Below are 22,160 nucleotides of genomic sequence, written 5' to 3'. Positions count from 1 at the left end.
TTTCAGGCATTGATTCTTTGTGTGAATGAAGGCTTTGATTAGGCCACTGTAGAACACTGACCTTCTTGTTCATGACCCAGAAAATGTCACAGTTGCATTCATGGTTCATAGGAAGAGATCAATGAAGCAACAGTGATTTGTATAACAAAAGTTTGTATTTTATCTATGACACAAAAACAAAGACAAAAAATAAAATTCATTTTGAGTTCCAGTATTCTTCAATAAAGCATTTACAGAATACAATTTTAACAAACCTTTCAGTAAAATGTGATGACTTGGCAAACAGTCTTCTCTCTGGGAGCTGCTGATTTAAAAAGCAGTGCTAAAGATCAGGAAGGTTTATTTTGTATCCAAATATAAATGCATAAACATAGGAAATGAAACAACTGACATCTTGCAAATAGAATAAAACATCTTGGTTTTTATGTACAGTCCAATACATTAAAATACATACACTCACACACTTTTGGAAATAAGGAGACATTGCAGAACTGGAAATTAAAATCAAAGTGGGACAAATGACCAACTATGTGTGAAATGCATGTATAAAAAAAAAAGAAGTTTCCTTTCCAATCCTGAACAAAAGCTCCTTGCAGAAATGCATTTACCCTGCATACAATCATCATGGTTACATTTGCCAAGATTTCTTACCATAAGAACAATCGTCATGATTCGCTCTGATTAACAAGCCATTCATGATTTCAACTAGCTAACCCCAAAAACAACCCACAACCTGAATCCATACCTCAATGAACTACACAAAGGGGAAAGATTATAGAATTCTTCACAGTGGAGCTTGTGAAGTGAATTAAACATCAGTGATTCTCTCAGGACAGATGAAGCATGATTGAAACAGTAGGTTGGATACCAAACATAAAAATATTAACTTAAATATAAACCAGCAATGATTCACATTACATTACACATTGTGTGTAAAACAAAATAATACATATATAATAATACATATATATATATATATAATTATATATATATATATATTTAAGATATATAACAATATATTATAATACCTAATTCTAACCTTTAAAAAGAAATTCTTTATTCTACAGAAAGAGCTTTTCTCTCAAAATGGGGGCAATACTCTTTGTGCAGATAAACCTTTAAAATTTAAAGTTGAAAAAAATATATATATATTTTTCAGAAATTAATTTAAATTTGAGAGAGGGGCAGGCTTTCAAAGTTTCAGCCAATCAGCTCTTAGAGGTGATATAATAAAAACAAAAAACTCTCAATCAGCCAACCACCACCATACAAGTAAGGAGTGAGGAATATCATCACAATATGAGGTTTAACCTACATCTGAAAAGCGAAAACATTGTGAGTTGATGGTTAAAAAGCAAAAACGAAAGAGAAGTAATGGGGAGAAAACAGACACTGCAAGTCTAAACCCTTTAAGGAAAGTTGAGTTATAAATTTTAGATTTCAATCACCCTTTATAAAGTCATTTACAACTGATTGTCTTTACAAAATTACCTAAAAAAATCAAAACTCCTCCAGGAGTTACAAAAAACAGCTATTTTTAAACCTCCATTACAAAAAAAGCATGAATACATAAGTCTGATCTCATGCTGTAAATGTTTGTTGGTCGCCCAATGGGCTGTTATATGTACAGATGAAAAGTTATGGTGTGTTTTCAGGAGGGAACGATACACAGCACCATCATGTGCATTTAGTCCATGGAGTAAAATCAGAAAAGGAGAAACATGTCACCGCTGCTCTCATTTACCCATCTCAGAACATGGAGACATTAAGAACCTGGAAGGCAAAACACAGAGTCACTTTATAACCCCAGTACTGCAGGTGCAAAGAGTTCAGGCCGTTCACATAACTATAATGATAACTATATGCAAGTTGGTTCTAATGATGGTAACAGGGTTCAAGTTGGTCACACGGATTCCATTCAAAGTGACTTCAGTGTGAGAACTGTGTGCTTAATGCATTGCTATGTTATTGACAAAAGGCAATGGAACTTTTTTTGCCCACAAAATGTAGCTAATGAGACCATACCTTTACAATGACATTTTAAACTTCATAGTTTATCGTTGTTGTTCAGTTTATGGTTTATAGTTATTGTTCTTGGTGTGGACAGGCCATTAGTGCTGCATACTTCCACAGCATCTCTCTCCAGTCCCTCCAGGATTTCACAATTTTGCGATTGCAAAATTTATCGCAACAGCCTTGCATTCTTGTGAAGACCATCTAGACGGTCTACACTGGACAAAGTAAATCCGAATCCGCAATACTAGTTTGATCTGCGCAGCTCAGACTGTTTATCTCAGGGGTGCCCAACCCTGTTCCTGGAGATCTACCTCCCTGCAGAGTTCAGTCTGTAATTATCAAGTGCTCCTGAAGATCTAAATTAGCTGCTTCAGGTGTGTTTTATCAGGGTTGGAGCTAAACTTACAGATAGGTAGATCTCCAGGAACAGCGATGGGCACCCCTGGTTTATCTGCTCGGACCAATAATAGACAGCGCTAATCAATAACACCGCTGTGAAATCTTTTGAGAAGCATTCGAATTTGGCGCATAATTCTCTGTTGAACCATGGATATCAGATCAAACAGTGCTGACGTGGAAACATCGAGAAACAGTGTGCCATGGACACAAATCAACAAGTCCATTCACCATGGATTTAACATAGTAACATTAACAGAAATAACTCGAGGCAGAAACATTTTCAAGTGCTTCACACAACTTTTCCCAGCACTTCTAAGCTTTAAATATTTCCCAATTTGAATGTTATTTTTATTGTGATGACCAAAACATATTTGTTCATCCTAAAGGTTGTCCCCATTTATAAAACTAAAGGTTTCAAGATGTAGGAAAAAAAACACAATAAATTACCACTGTGGTAGATGGCTGCAGAGAAGCACTTATTAGCCATTTCCACTCCCTAATATGTATTTTTAATATTTATTAATTTATATTTAGACATTATGAATGATAATAAAAGTTAATTTTATCTGCATCTCAAACTCAAGCTCAGTGCTACTGCCCTCAAATGTTAGTCTGGAGCTCTGCAATGGTTCTCGAGGTCAGAAAAGTAATAACAATGTTAGAAGAATGTTCGCTGTGGTATATTTTCACCGGAAAACAAAAAATGCTGCAAATATCACCACAAATTCAGTAATTTTAGGCTGTAAAAATCTGAAAAAAGTCCCATGAAATCCTGGAGGGAGTGTCTCTTTGACAGTTCACAATGATAAGAGCAAATGGAAAAACAGAGAGAACAAATGAGCAAAGCAGATTTTAAAATTTTGTGGGGGGAAAATGTGAGTGTAAATTTGCTACCACTATGCTGTGCAGTTGCTAAAGTGTTCTGGGTGGTTGCTTACTGGCACAAAATTTTGAAAAGCACATAACGCTTTGGTCCCTCTTTTAATTTAAGTCTGAGGGATTACTAACAAGCACCACTAATGAATAAACTGAGTGAATTAATAAATGAATCAATAAACAGACTGATGAATTAACGCTCACCGAGTCGTCCATAATGGAGGCAGGGTCGAAGTAGTCTGGTTTCAGCTCTGATCTCTCCCTGCGGTTTTTGGATGGAGGCTTTAGAGAGACAAAAAAGGTAAAGTTAAAAATAATGACACACAAAATGTGTTTTCTCTCAATGTATGTAGTGTGTTGACCCTGTAGTCAAATGAGATTGGACTCATTGTGACTCTGCATCTGATTGCGTGACAGTGAATCTTTCGATAAGAAAGAGTTCTCAATGGTTATGTTGAGTTTTACTGAACTCTGATTCCTACCAGATCAATGTCCATGGTGTCGAAGTCCATGCCCTCATTAAGGTCATCCAGTCGTTCTTCTGATGACATCATCACATCCTCTACAATTGGCTCCTCATCATCTTCCATCAGTCCGCTGCCACGGCGACTGGCAAACAAGCAAATAAAACAAAAAGTAAGTATCACTAATATCACTACTGTTCAAAAGTTTGGGTTGGTAATTATTTTTATGTTTTTTTTTTGTTGTTTTTTTAAAGAAGTCTCACATGCTCAACATGGTTGCATTAATTTGATTTAAAAAAATACCTTAAAACAATAATACTTTGAAATATTATCACAATTAAAAATAACCATTTTCTATGTTTATATAGTCTAGTCTTCAGTGTCACATGATCCTTCAGAAATCATTCTAATATGCTGATTTGGTGCTCAAGAAACATTTCTTATTGTCAATGTTGAAAACATTAATGCTGCTTAATATTTTTGTGGAAACTTTGGTATATTTTTTCTTTGATTCTTTGATGAACAGAAAGTTCAACAGCCTTGAAGTAGAAAATTATAAATGTTTTTATTGTCATTTTTGATCACTTTAATGTATCCTTGCTGTATTTCTTGAATGAAAAAAAAGTACTGACCCCCACCATTTGAACAGTAATGTAAGTGTATGTAGATGTACACTCACATGGTGTGCTGAATGTGGCCTCTCATCTTGCTGTACTGCAGGCTTGCTCTATCCTGCTGCTGTTTTTGGGCTATCATCCATGCGACCTGAGAACTAAAACAACAGTTCTCAGTCATCTCTTTACTAATAGAGAGAGTACGTGTTTAAATGTGTATGTGTGTATTTACTTGTAGTCCATTTGTTGGTGCGGCTGCTGCAGGGGTGTGTGTTGCGTTTCATTGCTCATGCTGTAAACTCCCATGTACCCCTGCTCTGGGCGGAGCTTCTTTGCGTCCCGCAGGACAGTGGAGACAATGTGGGGTGATGACATCATTACAGGAGTGTGTGGGCCACTCAGCTCTCGGTTGACCCACGCGCTCACTTCACTGCTGCTACAGCTACTCTCCTCTGAGATACGGACAGATAGAGAGAGAAGAAAATGAAAGACAAAGTTAGTTTTAACTCTGTAGAGATTAAAATGTATCATACAATTACAATTCAAAACACACGCACCCTCAGGCAGTTTTCTCTTGTTGGCGGCAGGTGGTTTGCGACTGCGACTGCGGACGGAGCTCCTGCTGCTCATGCCGCTGATGACAGACATTGTATCATCATCAGCGCCCGCTTGCAGGGAGTTCCGGTAGGAGATGAGCGGCAACCAGCAATCGTCCCTCTGCAGGGCCATTTGAAAGGTCATAAACCGCTCTAGATACAGGTGCCTGATGGGAGAGGTCAGAGGTCAAACAAATAACATACAAATACTTCAAAAGAAAAACTCATTTAAAAGACAGTACACTGTTAACCTTCAGAGACCCAGCGTAGCAGAATTGCAACATCTGTATATTTACTTAACAGTAGCTGACAACAACCATAATTCAAAAATCTTGTATTATCTGCCACAGCTTGCTAAAGTCACACAAAATGTATGTTTATATATTAGATGTCTGATAGTTTAAATAAATTTGTTCCAAAAGTGTTAAGAATGGCTGGTACAATTTTTTTTTTTTTTTTTTTTTTTTTTTGTTGTGTGAAATCCCCCAGTTTCACAGACAAGGCTTAAGCTAGTCCTAGACTAAAATGTATGTTTGAGCTTTTTTAAATGAAAGTAACTTGCACTGACGTATCTTAAAATATTTCAGAGCCATTGTTTTATCTCAACATACACACCAGTAATGTTGTTTTCTGATGTATGTTTATAAAAGCTACTTAAATGCACTAATAGAAATAAGGCCTAATCCTGGCTTAGTCTAAGCCCTGTCTATGAAACCAGGCCTATATGTTTTTAAATTAAGTGGTAGATTAAATTTACAGAATTTAAATGGTCAAATATTTTAACTTACTAGCTCAAATGCATTATTTTTCAAATACAATTTTGTGCTGGTCTGGATTGTGTTGTGAATTCCAAACTTTCACTTATTATGTCCAAAAATAGTTGTGAAATTTTGCCTAAACAAAATAGTTTTTATAACTAACGTCTTCCTAAAGACATTCTGAGGGTTAAAAAAGAATACATAATGAATATCAATGCTTGGGTCTCTGAGGGATCTGAGAAAGCAAGGGATTCTCAGTGTGAGTGTCTTACACAGTCTTCTTGTCCTGCCTCAGTAGTTTGGAGGAAAACTCACTGAGGATGTCAAGGAATGGAAGGTTGAGAGGAGGGCCGCCTTCTCCCTGTGGACTGGGTTCTTTAAATGCAAATTCTATTCCATCCCTAAAAACACACACACACACACACATACTTAAGACCGTCATTAAGACATATGGGGAATGTGATACCCCTTTTCCACAGAAACATTTAATTTTCTTTTCTTTTCATTTCAGCAAGTTTGTGTACAACTTGCTGTCTACTATATGCTGTCATTAAATTACAACTTCCTGTCTACTATATGCGGTTTTAAAGCTGCTGTCTGCGATTTTTGGCCCTCTAGCAGTTAATGAACAGAACTCCACGCGTCTTGCGGAAGAACATTGTAGCCGGAGCTACTTTTCTCTGTGTATGTCTATGACGAGTCATGCAGTTACTGTGATACTCTGCGGCGAGTCCTACCAGTCCAGTCTGAAATAGAATATAAACACTTATTATAAGTGTACCATAATGATTCAGGATAAGACAAAAACACAGTTTGGAAAATGGATTCATGTTGTATATTCTCATTATATAATTTTTGTAAATTTAAAAAAAAGTTGCAGACTGCAGCTTTAATATTATGTGCATATAAGAAGTTATAGCAAAATAAAAAATCCTATAAATAAATAAAATACATTTTACACAGACAGGAGAAAGAAAGTGGATGGAGTCGCTATCCAGTGGTTCCAGATTGAGCCCCAGAACCCTGTTGGGGCTTAACAGCAAGCATGTTTGAGTTTTCTTACTTGTGGAGCATTGCAATGGCCTCTCTGGTTTTGAGCTGATCGAGTCCAAATGTGAGCGAGAAGCGTCGGGCCAGTTCTTTAATCCCACAGAATGCAGATGCGGAACGATCAAAGTTACAGCCTAGATCACTCAGCATCTCATTAAACAGCTGAAACACACACATCACCCTTCTGTTATTCAGTGTTGCTGGCAGAGCCGGTCTGTGTAAGGAGGAAGCGCTATCTCACCTGCTGCAGGCTGAGGATCAGAGTCTTGGCACACTGAATCTTGTCGATCTGACGAGCCTTACTCATGGTCTCCTTAATGATGTCACCATAATCATTATAGTACTAGACAGAGACAGAAAGTCACTGTAAGCTTCAAGTTCAAGTAACACAGAGAACTGTGTCAGAGCGATAGCCTTGTGTTCAGTGCTCCTACTTGTAGCAAGGTTGCGCTTCGAGTTTATCTCCCAGCTCACAGATCTTTCCCAATTCCATCCCCTACCACCACCTCTCTCTCTCTCTCTCTCTCTCTCTCTCCCACTTCACTTACTGTCTACTATATACTATCCTCTCTCAAGACACCAAAAATGAATCTTTACATGAATCTTTACATTAAAAAAAACTCACTCTCATGTACTGTTTAAAGACATCTGCTCCTGTCTTCATGTCCACCACATTGTAGATGATCAATTTACAGAAGGCAGCCAGTAAATTCCTGCGTCTGTGGAGCGCCTCAATCTTACCGGCCTCATCGTCTGCAAGACACACCCCAGAAATGGTTGAATTAGACTGGATAGTGTAAAAGCAGCCAATAATTGTGCAGAATAAAATAATATGTAATTTGTACATTTTTCATTCTTTAAGATAAAAAAAAAAAAGAAGTGAAGATGGAAATAAAAAACTAAAATTAAATACAATTACCAACATTTTGACTGCTAGTGTATGTTAAAAATTTTTCTACAAATTCTTAGAGGTGCAGTGTCTCATTTCTGCTCCATTAACAGCACCAAACCAAAAAAAGAGTATTCTTAAATGGAATGAAAATTCTGTCATCATTTACTCACCCTCATGTCATTGGTTAATCATAAAAACACAAATTAAGATGAAACCTGATAGATTTCGGTCCCTCCACTGAAAGTTCAGGTAACTAAAACTTAAGATATCCAAAAAGCTTATAAAGCCGTCGTAAAACGAATCCAGATGAATTTATTTTAAACAAGGTATGCCACTGTTTGATTACAACAGCAGTCCCACCCCAAACTCAAACCACTGTCTGAGCCATATTGGTTAAAAAAGTTTTTTTTTTGTTTTTTGGTGATGTTAGTTGTGCAGAAATTACAACTATGCATTACAAATCAACAGCTGAACATGCCTCTGGAACAAAGACTGCATGCATGCTGTTATACACTCAAATCCACTTTAGAGTGGATCAGAACAGTCTTCTGTCCTCTTTGTATTTTTGTTGTTGTTCACCTGTACTGCTGTCCTCGTCCTGGTCAACAAACACATGATCGAGGATGAAGTTGAGTAGTTCGCTCTCTAAAGATGCATCTGGAGTAAACACCAGGGGCTCTAAAGCTTCCCGCCCTGACGCCACAATCTGATAACTGAAGATTAGGAGCGCATCGCAAAGAATAGTGAAGGCCTGCAACACAAAGACACACACATTTAATTTCCAAGAATCCCCTATGCATGAAAGGATGCATGGTCTCTGGCAGGTCAGACTCACCTGTTCTTTGACAGTGGTGCTGATGCTGTTCAGGTACCTCTGACACATCAGACAGAAGGCTCTCACCTGCCTCCTCAACAGCACCATATCATCCTGAAATGGAACAAATGTGTCACCCTAAACACTCTAAATGACAGTCTCAAAAAGGTCTGGGCACGTACGTGTGTGTTGTACCTTATTGGCACTGCCCTCTGAGACTTTAGCCAAGTGCCAGAGTATGACATAGTGAGTGCACTGGAGTGCATGAGCCACAATCTATAAAAACAAAACAATTAAATAACAAAAGTGTTTGAAGTGAGGTCAAAGAGTTTAGAGCAGAGTCAAACACACAGGCCACATGACCAAATATGGCCTGTAGAGAAGTCTAGTAGGGTCTGTGGGATGGTTTAAGGAAAAAAGTTTAATAGAATTTTTTGAAAATTATTTTTTTAATTAAAGGGGTTATCTGTACTGCTGTAGCTAAAAACAGAATATCAACAATAAAATGAACAAATATCTTTTAGAAAAAATGAGAAAAATTAAGAGCTACAGTTAAATTTGTATTAAAAAAACTACAAAAACTGCTGAACTTATAACACATATTTTGAAGAACATGGGTATCCAAGCAAGCCCCATTGACTTCCATAGTATAGAAAAAAATACTATGGAAATTAGGGATGTCCAGATCCGATCACATGATCGGAAATCGGGCCCGATCATGTGGTTTCAGACTCGATTGGAATCGGACATTACCTCCCGATCAGGACTCGGATATATATGTATTAGGGGTGCAACGGTTCTCCACTTACGGACCGCACTTGCACTGCGGTCCATCTCGAATGACGACGCATCTATTGGTTAATATGGTTTGTTTAAAATAGCAACGTGGAAAACAGACAGAGTTCAGATAATGTATGTTTCAGTCGATGGATGCACAAAACGTTACAACAACGATAATCAGAAAGCGTGGACAAAACAGTCACTCTTTGTAAACTGTTAACTGCGAGTGCCGTCTGCTCTAATGTCCAGTCATTTACGCCGTCATCACCCGGGTGTTGACACACGTTGCTGTCTGTATTTAAACTAACTCGTTTAAGCCTTGCTGATTTAAACCTTAAGGAACAAGACGCGAAAGAGAACTCGCACGCGCTGTGAGAAGATTTGTGTGCGCTCATCCGAAGCGCGCACACGCTTATTCCAGTCAGCGCGCAAATAAAGAGTTTTCTCTTTCACGTCTTGCGCTTCGGCGGCCACATTCATACAAAAATTATGTCAACATGCCCGTCCTAGCTAGTATCCTAGCAAACATAGTCGGTTATGTCTTATGTGAACGTAAATTAGTCGAGAAAGACAGCGCATGTGGAACAGTAGGCTATATGTACTGGATCGTGCATGTCTTAAAGGGAAAACAACTATTCCTGCTGCCTGTATTTAATGTTAAATCAAACAACAAATAACAAAGAAATTACTCACTGCTCTTGACTGAATAGTTTTTGTAACTTCAATAATGATTAATCTTTATTTATTTTATACAGTAAAGATAATATGCAGTGATATTTTATATTTGATTACTATTTGAAAACCGAATACCTGAAAAACCTGAAAAGCACTGTTCCTGGATCTGTTTTTTTTTCGCTCTTCTTTATTCTTTTTTATGTAGGCTATCAAGTATCGGATCGGGACTCTGTATCGGCAGATACTCAAAATCAAATGACTCGGACTTGGACTCGAGGGCAAAAAAACGTGATCGGGACATCCCTAATGGAAATCAGTGGGGCCCTGGGCCTGTTTGGTTACCGACATTCTTCAAAATATCTTCTTTTGTGTTCAGCAGAAGAAAAAAAATCATACAGGTCTAGAACAACTTGATGGGGAATAAATGATGACAGAATTAAAAAAAAAAAATGTTTATATATATTTATTTTAATACTGATTTGATGCTTTCAGAGTATGACGCAGATGCAGGACTGTTATTAAATTATTCTGTGTGCCTAACTTTGTGTTAATGTTCAGTTATCAAGCCAAGATCATTGAATAGTTTTCTCTTTTTCTTCACAACAATGTTGGCAAATGTCATCTAAATCCATCTGGGGAACAAAAAAGGAAAATTTCATGTGCGCCATTTTTTGTTATTGAGGCAGCATGAAGCTGATTTGGGATATCATTTAGCTGCAGAATAGCTGCTAAAATTAGTTAACCCCTGGGTTAGTAGTCAGTACCTGCTCAGGCATATCCCCGTTTTGCAGGCCAGAGTTCAAAAGTCTATAGTTGCTGGTGAAAAGGTCCCATTTAGTAAGGTCATGGGCACTGCAGGGAGACAGACACACACAGTTATGATGAAGACACTCCTATGGTCTCACAGAAACATGTCCAGATCTTATTTCACAAAAAAAATCAAAAGAATAAATAAGAAATAATTTGCTTATCAAATAAATCAGTGTTTTAGGACCTTTAAGATTTTAGCAAGTTAGCTCAACTATTTCTCAGTTTTAGCTCAACTATTTCTCAGTTTTAGCTCAACTATTTCTCAGTTTTAGCTCAACTATTTCTCAGTTTTGAGTATGTGTTCTTACTTGTGGAAGGCTGTGATTCTTTTGAGTGTTGACAAAACTTGATAGGCGTCATCTTCATCAGGCTCCTCCCCCTTAGAAACAAAACCATTCAAACTCAAAGTGGCAAAATTACACAGAACTGTAATTAAACTACAACACACACAAAACTACCACACACTAACCTCCTGCAGGAAATCCTCCAGCAAGCGGTGGAACTTGTCAATCTGTTCATCAAGCATCTGGCTGCGGACAATATCTACACGGTTATAGATGGTGAATTCCTCATTGCACAGTGCATGGAATGTCACAGAACATGCCTCTAATACATCGGTGTCTGTGTGCTTCTCCACCACATCACGGACCTGACGCAGCAGAGCATCCAGATGCTGCAGGACATCAGCGTAATTATTACTTACAGTACTACAATAACAAAACATTAGTACTATTGTAAACTTTCTTCATGTTGAAGTGATTACTATGTACTACAATATTAAAGGTTTTTTTTTTTTTTTTTTAGATGAGCATAATCACCTTCTCCAGCCGACCAGTTGTATAGATCTCCAAATCAAAATACTGAGGAAACTGCAACAAATTAGTGACCTTCTCTGGCTCCATTGAATACTGAGAGAGAGAGAGAGAGAGAGAAATCATTCGGTTTGCATCCTGATTCAAGTGGCCTGAACCATCATTTGGTTGGAATATACCCATGTTGTTTTATACCCAAAAAGCCAATCAATATTGCAATTAAATAAAATCGTTTACATTTGCTTGCTATTCTTTTGATGCAAATCACATCAAAGAGAATCACTTACTTTAGCCAATAACAGAGGCAAAGCCACAGCAAATGTTTCTGTGATCTTTGTTCGATCATCCAGCTGGGTTTTCTTTTCTTTAGCTGTCAGAACCTGTGCCAAAAAAAACCCCAGCAGATTGAGTATATAATGACAGTAAATAATGGTTTGAAAATACTTTTGTGTGTACACAGGTTTGACTACACTTGTGAGGTCCAAAGATTTTGAAAATGCCTCCACAAATATAGTGAAATGTCAAAAATAAAATAAAAATAGAAAAAATGAGTCAGCCAAATCATGCTTTAAAGTTGAGATGAAATAAAAGTAGCGTCAGATTGCATCTTCCATATTGTAATGTTCATCCAAGTGAAATGGATTATCAAAAAAGAAAAATATAGGATGGGAACTTGGTTCTGTCTATCAGTTGTTGATTGGATGGAGGCAGATCTAAATTTGAGCTTGAAGTCAGTTATATATCAAACTAAATGATTAGAGACGTCTGGGATATGTCACCAGAAAAAGTCTTTCATTTCAAAGGAAGTTCGAGTTTAATGATTGAAATTATTAAATTACAAGGTTTATTTTTTACATGAAACATACATGGATGAATTGTTCAAAATAAGATTAATAACATTTACTTAGAAAACAGATAAAAAAAAAAAAAAACTATAACTTTTTTCATAGATTAAGTTCAGGGTTTGGGGATTAGAAATGATCTATGTAAAACCCACTGCATGGGATATCCTCACTATTATAGCAAAATCGAAATGGTTTTGTGTGCGTGTCTTACCCTTCTGCCAGAGCCTCGTCCGATGGGTGGGTGACACTCACAAGTCTGTCTGACAGCACAGAGCATGATCTCAATCAGAGCAGTTTCCTGAGCATCACTGAGAGCTGAAACACACACATCACGGTGTTTAAATAGTGTAGGTTAGAACGATTTTTAGCCAAATTTTGGTCCAGACACAAAAAACTTTGAGAAATACAAGTGTGCACATTTGCACCTTCCTCTCCGGGGAACGGTTCATCCAGCAACAGGCTGATCATACTCTCCCAGTCCTTCAGCAGCTCTGACGCACAGTCCCACAAGCTGTCCACCAGATAGGCACCATGCTCATGAAGCTAAAACACATAAACATTCAGAAAATCTTTAAAAACCAACCTAATCTCTCGTGGTTTGTTCAGTGACTACATTTCGATGTGTTTGTTGCATAATCTGAGGATCTTACTACCTTTGTTACAGTCTGATCTCATTTTTAGAGAAGGAAAATACTTCATTGAAATATTAAGACCTGTTCAGTCCAATTATTTATATAATGAGACATTAAAGGCACAGTATGTAAGTTTCACTGCTAGAGGTCGCTTATTCAAAAGAAACAACAAAGAGGAAGGCAACAAAAGTGTAGCTTGACGCCGTGAATGAACTGAATCATGGGAGTTGTTGTCTTCACCTCCACAGCCACATCCACATCTGACGGGACACAGGCAGAAATCATGTTCATGGATGATCTAACATATTTAAGTTTTATTAACATTACTGTGGAATGAAGCAAAGCGGGGCTGAGAGCCATGGGAGTGGAATGAGGCTTGTGGAGCGAATGCTAATGAGAGACACCTGCGCGAGTCGTGACACACCGGTCTCGAGTCCCATAGAGGAGCTCTGGTGCTTTTATTATGCTTATATGCTGAAGTCAGCCACTTCTGCTCTCTTCCCCTTTGTTTTTTTGTTTATTTTACAATTAAAGTTACGTTTAACATTTGTCGGTTCAGTTCTTCTTCCCTAATCTTGAACTTTGTTACAATTACGTTTGATCACGTAAAATCACATTATTTTATTTCACTCAAATGAAACAGCCACAAGTGCTGAATTACTAGTCACACAGGTCAATTGAAATTGTGAGATAACACAGCTCTGTTTTACTTGGTCAAAACAATCAAACTTATAATACATTTGAGTGTGTTGAAAGTTATGTTATAACGTTACTCTGCGTTTGCTCGGATGCTGATATGAGACACGCTGCACACTGCAGTAAGCTAGATCAATATTAGAATAGCATATTAATAAAATCTGAATGACTTGTGTAGCTAAATGGCATGCAATTAATTTTAAAATATATTGTATAGTGGAGAAAATGCTCTATTGTCACTCCAAATAAAGCTCTTTCTGATTATGCTACGTTAGCCACTTGACAAAATAGATTTGAGGCGTGGTACAAACATGTTACTCGCAGTAAATCAAGAAAACAAGAGATTCAAAAAATAAGACTAACCGTGTTGAGCTTTATAACAATGATTACTTTTCTATCAGTAAAGGTTTCCAAACAGTTGCTCACCTGTCTAATAAAATACATAATATATTAAGGTGTCTTTAGTGTTTCCATGGTTTCTACGGAAATCAAGGGTAACTCGGATATGACATCCTTGACAGGCGACACAATTACACGGGTCGTTACATTGGTTAAAATAGCTGATTTCTCTGGATTTAAACATTTTTGGAAAACATTTGGGATAATGCAAGTACACAAGTCAACAAAACATATAACACTGTTCTAGTAGTTTTTGGATATTTTAATCCAAAAATCTTACATATTGTGCCTTTAAGAAGCGACATTACAGGCTGAGCACATCAAGCACACCTCACTTTCCAGAAAGAACAAGACAGTTGTTCTGATGAGGTTAGCATTCAAACACTGTCTGCCTCTCCTGGGCCGCCCCTCATCCTCTGGACCGTGATGACTGAACAACCTGGCAACACAGCACACATGCACATGTGTTACACAAAGTAGCCACATAGTGGAATCAGTGAGTCAGGGTGAGAGTCAGATGCGTTATAGATAAGAACTAAAGGCCAAAGTATACTTCCACGTGACGTAATTTTCGTCATCGGGTCCGCAGACGTCCGCACACAGCCCAATTTATGTGTCTGCGTGGACGGTGCACTACAACAGTGCATGTCCAAAAAGTCCATTAGATTTGCACACATGCTGAATGTGTTTTTCCATGCTCACGGCCAAAGGAGCATAATTTAAAAGGCTTGCATACTCAACTGTGTGCAAGATGGTGTGGAATGCTGAAAATGAAGTATACCCAGGCCTTAAATCAGGCTGCGCGCGACCCTCCACATGACGGAAATTATGTCACACGGACAGTGCGTGAACCGTCGCGTAACAGATGGCCAAAGTATACTTTGGCCATAATGTGTTTAATTACAATGGAATTTAATAAGGTACAGACTGTGCTGTGGAATAAAAAATTGTAGCACTTACTTTTTGTAGAGAAACTCCCCCGCTGCCACGGCAACTGGTCGGTGGGCGGAGTAAACCAAGTGATAGACGCTCTCACAGTCTTCAGCAGTCAAGACCTCATCACTACTTCTGTGCGCACAAACAAACATACCAGCAGATTAAATGGACACATCTATAAAAAAAAAAGAAAATATTTATGACTGTGAATGATCAATGCTGAACTCACTGCAGAACCAGCGTCAGCAGCTTAATGGCCTGAACAGCAACATCATATTCCTTATCTAGAGTCATGGACACAATTCGATCCTACAGAGACGGAGAAGGAGAGAAAGAAAATATATTTTTCAGAATCATAAATTGAGATATCATAAATTGCCATATCAAGTATCCTGGTGGAACACTCACCTTAAAACGGCTTGTGAAGAGTTCCAGCCTGGCGTTGAGTTCTCTGCTATAATACAAACCCTGAAGAGCTGTAAGACACTTCAGACGGACCTCACCTTGCTGGAGAAAGAAAAATAACATAAATGGATGAGACAAAGAGATGGAGTGTCAAGTCGATTGAAGTCACCTTTAAGTCACCTTTATTTATATAGTGTTTTATACAATACACATTTTTTCAAAGCTCCTTCAGAGTAATAAACATAAGCATGCTGTTTATCTGTTTAACATTCACCAGTATTTAACAATCAATCTGGGTGAATGTTTTTGCGATACCTTATCATACATGGTCCAGCCCACGTACTTCAGGTAACTGTCATTAAGAAAAGCCTCACTGTACATCTTCATCCACATACCAATCTCCTCAATGCAAACGACCCTGATCTCAGCAATCACATCCCTGCACACACATACATGAAAAAAATCATCTCTTTTCAAAGAAAGTGTGGTTATTTTAAAATATTAATTCATTGAATCAGTCAGTTAATTTAGTTAATTCTGAGACATTTCCTTACCTGTATCTATGAATGAATACTCCTTTAAAAATGGCATTCATCATGTTCTCAATCTCATCCTGGTTTTCCTGGAGCTAAAAATGACAGAATCCTTGTTTGAACCAGGTTTATTGTCTAATTTTAGAATGTGTATGTGTGTGTGTGTGTGTGTGTGTGTATCACCTCTTTGCGTTTCTGCAGCAGGAACTCCAGACGATCATTGGCTCGTTTCCCGATGCTCTTGTTGCGTTCTGTCTCGTATTGTCGTTGTGTGTTGTCCAAATTGATGCTCAAATTCAGAGCAACATTCACCAAAGCAGTCATCAGTTTCATGGCTGAAATACAGTGAAAAACTTTAGGGTTAGGGTGTACAATTCATACATTTATGAATAAGAACACCCTGACTGAATACTGCATCACAAAATTAATGTCATGACAGTATGTTCATGCTTAGAATAGAATATTAGAATACTGCATACAATGTACGCTGCCTGCTTAAAAAAGGTAAACAGTATGCATTTTACAATAATAAACAATCCAAACAACAGTCTTCTACATTGTTGTCACATAACCTCTCTACACTGCATGTTATATTTAGCATCTAGTTAGAACATGTTATATTCTGGTCCTTTTATCACACTGGAAATGTAAAGTGAAGTTAAGTGCATAGCATTGTTAGATACTGTAACCAAGACTAAGCAATTAAGCAGATGTATCAATTAGAGATGCAGCAAAAAAAATAAAAATAATAATAATTCAGGATGCACTTGTCCGAAAATAAATAATAAATTAATAATCAATTAATTTATCAAACAAACTTTAATAATCAACACTCAAATAGGTAAACATTAGTTGGACAAACATTTAAATTGGAGATACGGCAGGTTTTATATCAACTCTTTAATAACAGAACTGTTTCTACTTCAGTTTGTTGGTGAAATATAAACATCTAAACAACAATAAACTGTAATAACTTGTTTTCATGATTTTTTCAAACATATATTAAGCAATGAAGACATCACTAATAGGTTAAGTAACAATATAATGAACATGTAATACAGTGCATATATTTAGCAAAATGTTCTTCCTGAGAGTTATTTTTTCCAGCTAACTAATGAGTTTATGGACACTGAATAGCTTTCTTGAGGTAAATGAGTGACATTGTATAGCCTACAAGCTGTTTTATTGACGTCTTTCCACGGTTGAAACACTGATTGAACGATTACTTGAGACAGGATTCAATTCGGTAAGTTGTAATGTATCTTTCAGCATACCTTCTGGTATTCACTCATGTTTATTCTGTGCACATAACTAGTAGTAAAGAGGAGATGAGATGATTGGTTCATGTGCGCTTGACCCATGCTGCCGCTTGACCTAAGGAGCTACAGTGATCTGTCAAGCTATATTAAAGAGCGCCAAAACGACATTTATTGTTTGAATTTCGTAATTAAATTGACAGAATTTTAAAGTAAAATTAAAAGTAACAAAGCACAAAGCTTTTTGCGATTATTGGATGGCAGGCATGTTACAAAAGTTTTCTTCACGCATCAACAGAAAATGACTAAAAGATTTTAGATTTAAGAAACAATATCATTACAGATTAAAATCAAGAAATTAATATTGTCAATCCAGAGCTAGTGTGCAGCAGACTGACATGTTTAACTGCTGTAGCTTATCCACATTGTGTGCACAAAACAGACGCCAAACACAGTCAAAAAGTGCCATTGAAGAAGCACAAGCTAACTAACTGTTTTGGTCACTGATTTCGGCTCAAAAATCAAAATCGCTGTTTTGGATGAAAATTTTTAATAGAAACTTTGGTGCATTCCTATCTTTAAGTCATAATAACAACATACACTACTGTTCAAAAGTTTGAGGTTTTTACATTTTGCTCTTAAAGGTTGTTTTATTTAAGCAAAAATACAGCAAAATAAATAAATAAATATAAATACAGTTAAAATGTTAAAGCTGCTAATTACTAATATTATTTAAAAATATAAATACAGTTAAAATGTTAAAGTTGTGAATTACTAATATAATTTAAAATAACTTTTCTATTTTAATATATTTTTAAATGTAATTTGTGTGATGGCAACGCTAAAATTTTAGCATCATTACTCCAGTCTTCAGTGTCACATGATCCTTCATGATTCTAATATGTTGATTTGGTGCTCAAGCATTTGTTGGTGCTCAAGTCTCATTTGTTAACATTTGTTAATGTATTAACTAACAAACTAATAATGTGCAATACATTTGTTACAGTATTTATTAATCTTTGTTAATGTTAGTTATTAAAAATATAGTAGTTCACTGCAAGATCAACTAATAATGACAAATACAACATTTGATTTTAATAAAATATTAGTAAACGTTGAAAACATCATTCTGCTTAAACCGTCAAGTACACACAAGGTTGACAAAAAAAGATCTGTGGCACATTCCCTTCAAAAATAAAACAAATCCACTGCGTCTTCAGCACCTCAGAAGTCGGGAGTAAATGAAGACTGTTATATTTACTCTTACATCCAACAACAAAACACCTCAATCGCTTACGAGACAATCTTGTCATTACAGCTGCTCCGGCATTGAGACAATGGCAGACTGTGTACAACTTGCTCAGGGCGCGGTCTATACTAATATGGCAGTGTCAGTCATCAGTTGTGTTTTCAGGATTTTTTGATGAATAGAAAGTTTAGTAATGTTAGAATAGAAAGATAGTAATGTTTTTACTATCACTTTTGCATTAATAATTTTAATGCATAATATTTTAATGCATCCTTGCTAAATAATATCATCAACTTATTAAAAAAAAAATAAATAAATAAATTACAGACTCCAATCTTTTGAACAGTTGTGCAAGTCATAATATCAAAGTAGAAGTATGCAATTCTGAACATTGCATGTTACGTAGACCACGGTCACCCACCTGCCAGGGTGCTGGTGTGTCTGAACGCTCTGACCTGTGAGTCGGACAGGCCGGTGAGGAGAGAGATGATCGTGTCCATCATGTACTCATCATAGATGATGCTGTACTGGCACTGTCGGACCAGGACCGAGATGAACTCACACAAGCTTAATTTAAATTTCTTCCACACAGGACCCGCCATAGCCAGTGGGTAATCGCCACTGTCCTAAACACACATACGCACACACCTTTTTACACATACTCACTCACAGTAGCTAATCTCCTCATCCCAACACACACACTGTTTTACATATATTCTTCCTATGTAAATGTCTGTGGTATAAACTCACACATTAACAAACCTCATCAAACTCTTCCGTCATTTTCCTGATGATCTCAGAATTCTGCATGTGCCGGAACATCTCGAAGCTCACAGCACCTACAACAAACATACGCATTCAGTAACGCATTCACTTGAAATATGAAAACACCTAGAGAACATACAAACACACACCTTTACAACCAGAACAGTGGATGAAGAAGTTGATGAGTTCCAAGAGGGCAGAGTCTCTGTCGGTCTTATAGGATTCAATCCAATCATCCACCACTGACTGCAGAGAGAGAGAACACACACACACTCGCTCAAACTACCTCAGTTAAACCTTCTTTCATACACACACAGCCTACACAGAAAGCACACGCTGCAGTTAGGCCTGGAAATAATAACTAACCACACACACCACTGATTCAAGTGATGATACATCCGAGCACTTTGAAACAGAGTCTATGAATTAATACAATGCGAGATCAGCGTGTATCTGAAGATGTTTGTGTGCATGTTGGTACCTGTGTGGCACTCTTGCCCAATTTGACAATCTCGAACAAACTGAGATTCTCCATGTCATTCTCCTGATGGTGGCCATTTACCCGACCTCTCACCTCTGACCCCTTCAACTTCTCTCCAAGGGTCTTCTTCCCCTTCTAGACACAAAATTCCATCAAACAAACGAGTATCTATTCAATCTCTGATCTAAGGCTGTACAACTGGGGGGGATCAATCTGCGATTTTTCTGATAAAAATTGCTATTGCAATTTTTAAAGAACTCTATGTTTGCTGTGCTTGTTTGTAGGGTTACACAGTTTAGTAAAAAAACACAGTGATTATATAACAATATGATGATGATAATCATAATTACACATTATTGAATAAAAATATTAAACAATGACAACTGTAACTGTATTGAAATATTTCAATGCAAAAAAAAAACTTGTTTAGAAAAATAATATAATAATTTCAATAAATTACAATATTATCAACATTTATGGTTGTCGTAATTTCAAATATTAAATCACTGAGCATTTATTTTGGCAGAAAACAACCAAAATAAACCTTCAAAGCGTCTCTTTTGTTAACAGCTGCTTGTTTATAAGTGCTTCTCATAACTACTATAAGCAAAGCACATGAAGAGATAGAGTTGGCATGGAGCAGCATTTACTGTGAACCAAGCCACTCTGAGACACTGAAAACACCAGGTCATGAGCTGCACATGTGTAAATGAAAACAGTGCCACACTTCACTCTGAAACATGAAATGCATATTTTCATTTGATTAAATCGCACTAAGCTATATTGCGATTTCGGTTTTATTCCAATTATTCATGCAGCCCAACTCATATCTGTTTAACAGTATATCTGAAAGCTGTTTGGCTAATGAAAGAAAACTGAATGCAAGTCTGAAATCTCATTGGCTGATAGGTACCTTCCCTTTTCCAGGTTTGCCATTACGACCCTCAAGATCTTCAAGATCGGTGTCTGAGAGCCGAGAGTGTCCTTCCCTAAACAAAACGCACCAGTGATTACAGAAGTGTGTAAGTGGAGGTGAAAGTAATTAGGGTGTGTGTTAAACAGGTGCTTGAATGTACTAACATACAGAGCTCATATGTACTGTGTGCACCCATGTGCAAACACCCAAGCTGTTGTTTAATGTTTCCCTACAAACATGAATATATTAATATTATTATAGATAACACATGTACATAATATGCAAATAGTAATGTAGCAGATGCTGGACTTCTTGTTCAAATGTGTTTATGATTCCCATAAATGCTGTCAAGGTTAGGCAGCTCACTAGGTTGAGACACAAACACTGGAGAAGGACTGAGTTAGAGTGTGTCTGGTACTTACTGGTAAAAGTCTGCTTGAAGGTCCTGAGCTGCTATCATTTTCTCAACATCTTCTGTCTCTTCTGGAGTTTATAAGTGTCCCCACACTGCAGTAGACAGACCCACACAAATAAAATAAAATAAAATAGAATAAACACACACGCTGCAGTATGAAAACCATTTCTTAGAATAACCATAACGACTCATGATGCAGTTACTGAATGAGGTTACTAACGTGTGCGTTTGTGTGAAGGACGGTGTTTATATGTTACTTTAATAATAAATATCAAACATTTGCTGCCATTACTGTACGAAACATCTAATCATAAAGCATTGTACAAACTCAGTTAAACGCATAAAATATCTATGTATTCGTGTAATGTGTTAGATTTTATTAGGTTTTTAATGTACGGTTTGATTTCCGTAAACACGGGCTAGCATGCTAACATGCTAACAGGCCTCCAGCTCCTATAACAGTCATTAAAACCGCCCCAAACCCACCAAAACAATGTAAAACTGCAAAACCACATTACAACTTTACGTTTCTTCACACGTAGCACATTATAATGTTTCAATAATTCTCAATATTCAAACTGATGGCTGAAACTGTGACATATGAACGACTCTGGGAAAATTAATCTCCCCACGAACTCACAGTAAAATGTCTTTTATTTATTTTATTTTTTTCCAAAATCGCGGATATTTATGAAGATCGGCCGCCATTTCCTCCCTCACCTCCCTCAGCGTGAGTCCAGCTGCATAAAACCCGCCCAGAGCCGCTGCCGAACGGAACCGAACCGGACCTCCGCTCCGCGGTTAAGACATTAAAACATGATCCAAGTGTAACTGGCTCAGTTCTGTTAGTGTTTCGAAGGTGGAAGAGGCAGTTTGGTGCTGTGGGCGGACAGGAGTAAAACACAGCCTCGAGAAACCCAAAACACACTTATTACGCGTCCACACACACTAGTATCCACAAACACACCCACACACACATACATACATACACATCATGGGACTAGCACAGCTAATTTCTGGACATGGTTTGCATTTGAATGAAATATATAGTTTCTGAATCACTGTTGCCATTTACA

The 22,160-nt window shown here is 37.2% G+C and overlaps 1 protein-coding gene across 4 annotated transcripts; it reads right to left on the bottom strand.

The window, feature by feature from the left end:
- Window positions 1-261: 261 nt before the first annotated feature.
- On the bottom strand, window positions 262-22,035 carry stag2a (STAG2 cohesin complex component a). 4 transcript variants are annotated; one of them, XM_067407442.1, is made up of 34 exons: window positions 21,725-22,035; window positions 21,092-21,176; window positions 20,667-20,742; window positions 19,754-19,888; window positions 19,422-19,518; window positions 19,270-19,346; window positions 18,929-19,133; window positions 16,186-16,337; window positions 16,024-16,097; window positions 15,785-15,908; window positions 15,473-15,571; window positions 15,294-15,373; window positions 15,089-15,196; window positions 14,459-14,567; window positions 12,827-12,944; window positions 12,613-12,716; window positions 11,844-11,936; window positions 11,563-11,652; window positions 11,214-11,417; window positions 11,053-11,123; window positions 10,699-10,786; window positions 8,675-8,755; window positions 8,501-8,593; window positions 8,245-8,416; window positions 7,399-7,526; window positions 7,015-7,116; window positions 6,787-6,935; window positions 5,996-6,124; window positions 4,927-5,132; window positions 4,602-4,821; window positions 4,435-4,527; window positions 3,774-3,900; window positions 3,496-3,573; window positions 262-1,773 (listed from the first exon to the last, which is right to left on the bottom strand). In XM_067407442.1, exons 2-34 carry the CDS (start codon window positions 21,127-21,129, stop codon window positions 1,750-1,752), a joined length of 3,744 nt encoding a protein of 1,247 aa, XP_067263543.1. In that variant the 5' UTR covers window positions 21,130-21,176; window positions 21,725-22,035; the 3' UTR covers window positions 262-1,749. The 4 variants fall into 4 exon arrangements, with proteins under 4 accessions (XP_067263543.1, XP_067263542.1, XP_067263544.1 ...); XM_067407441.1 differs by having other exon boundaries at window positions 21,805-22,035; XM_067407443.1 differs by lacking the exons at window positions 19,422-19,518; window positions 19,754-19,888; window positions 20,667-20,742; window positions 21,092-21,176; window positions 21,725-22,035 and having other exon boundaries at window positions 265-1,773; window positions 19,258-19,327.
- Between the last annotated feature and the right edge of the window lie 125 nt (window positions 22,036-22,160).

Source organism: Chanodichthys erythropterus, chromosome 13 (genome assembly GCF_024489055.1).
Source record: "Chanodichthys erythropterus isolate Z2021 chromosome 13, ASM2448905v1, whole genome shotgun sequence".
Lineage (NCBI taxonomy): Eukaryota > Metazoa > Chordata > Actinopteri > Cypriniformes > Xenocyprididae > Chanodichthys > Chanodichthys erythropterus.
This window is presented reverse-complemented; position numbering and strand designations above follow the sequence as displayed.

What these genes read in the sequence shown, in the direction of transcription:
- stag2a (XM_067407442.1), bottom strand. Translation starts at nt 21,129, where the DNA reads ATGATAGCAGCTCAGGACCTTCAAGCAGACTTTTACCA. An exon ending in TGGGCAAGAGTGCCACACAG is followed by an intron (nt 19,519 to 19,753) that starts GTACCAACATGC and finishes CTCTCTCTGCAG; the next exon opens with TCAGTGGTGGATGATTGGAT. An exon ending in TGCCTCTGTTATTGGCTAAA is followed by an intron (nt 11,653 to 11,843) that starts GTAAGTGATTCT and finishes TCTCTCTCTCAG; the next exon opens with TATTCAATGGAGCCAGAGAA.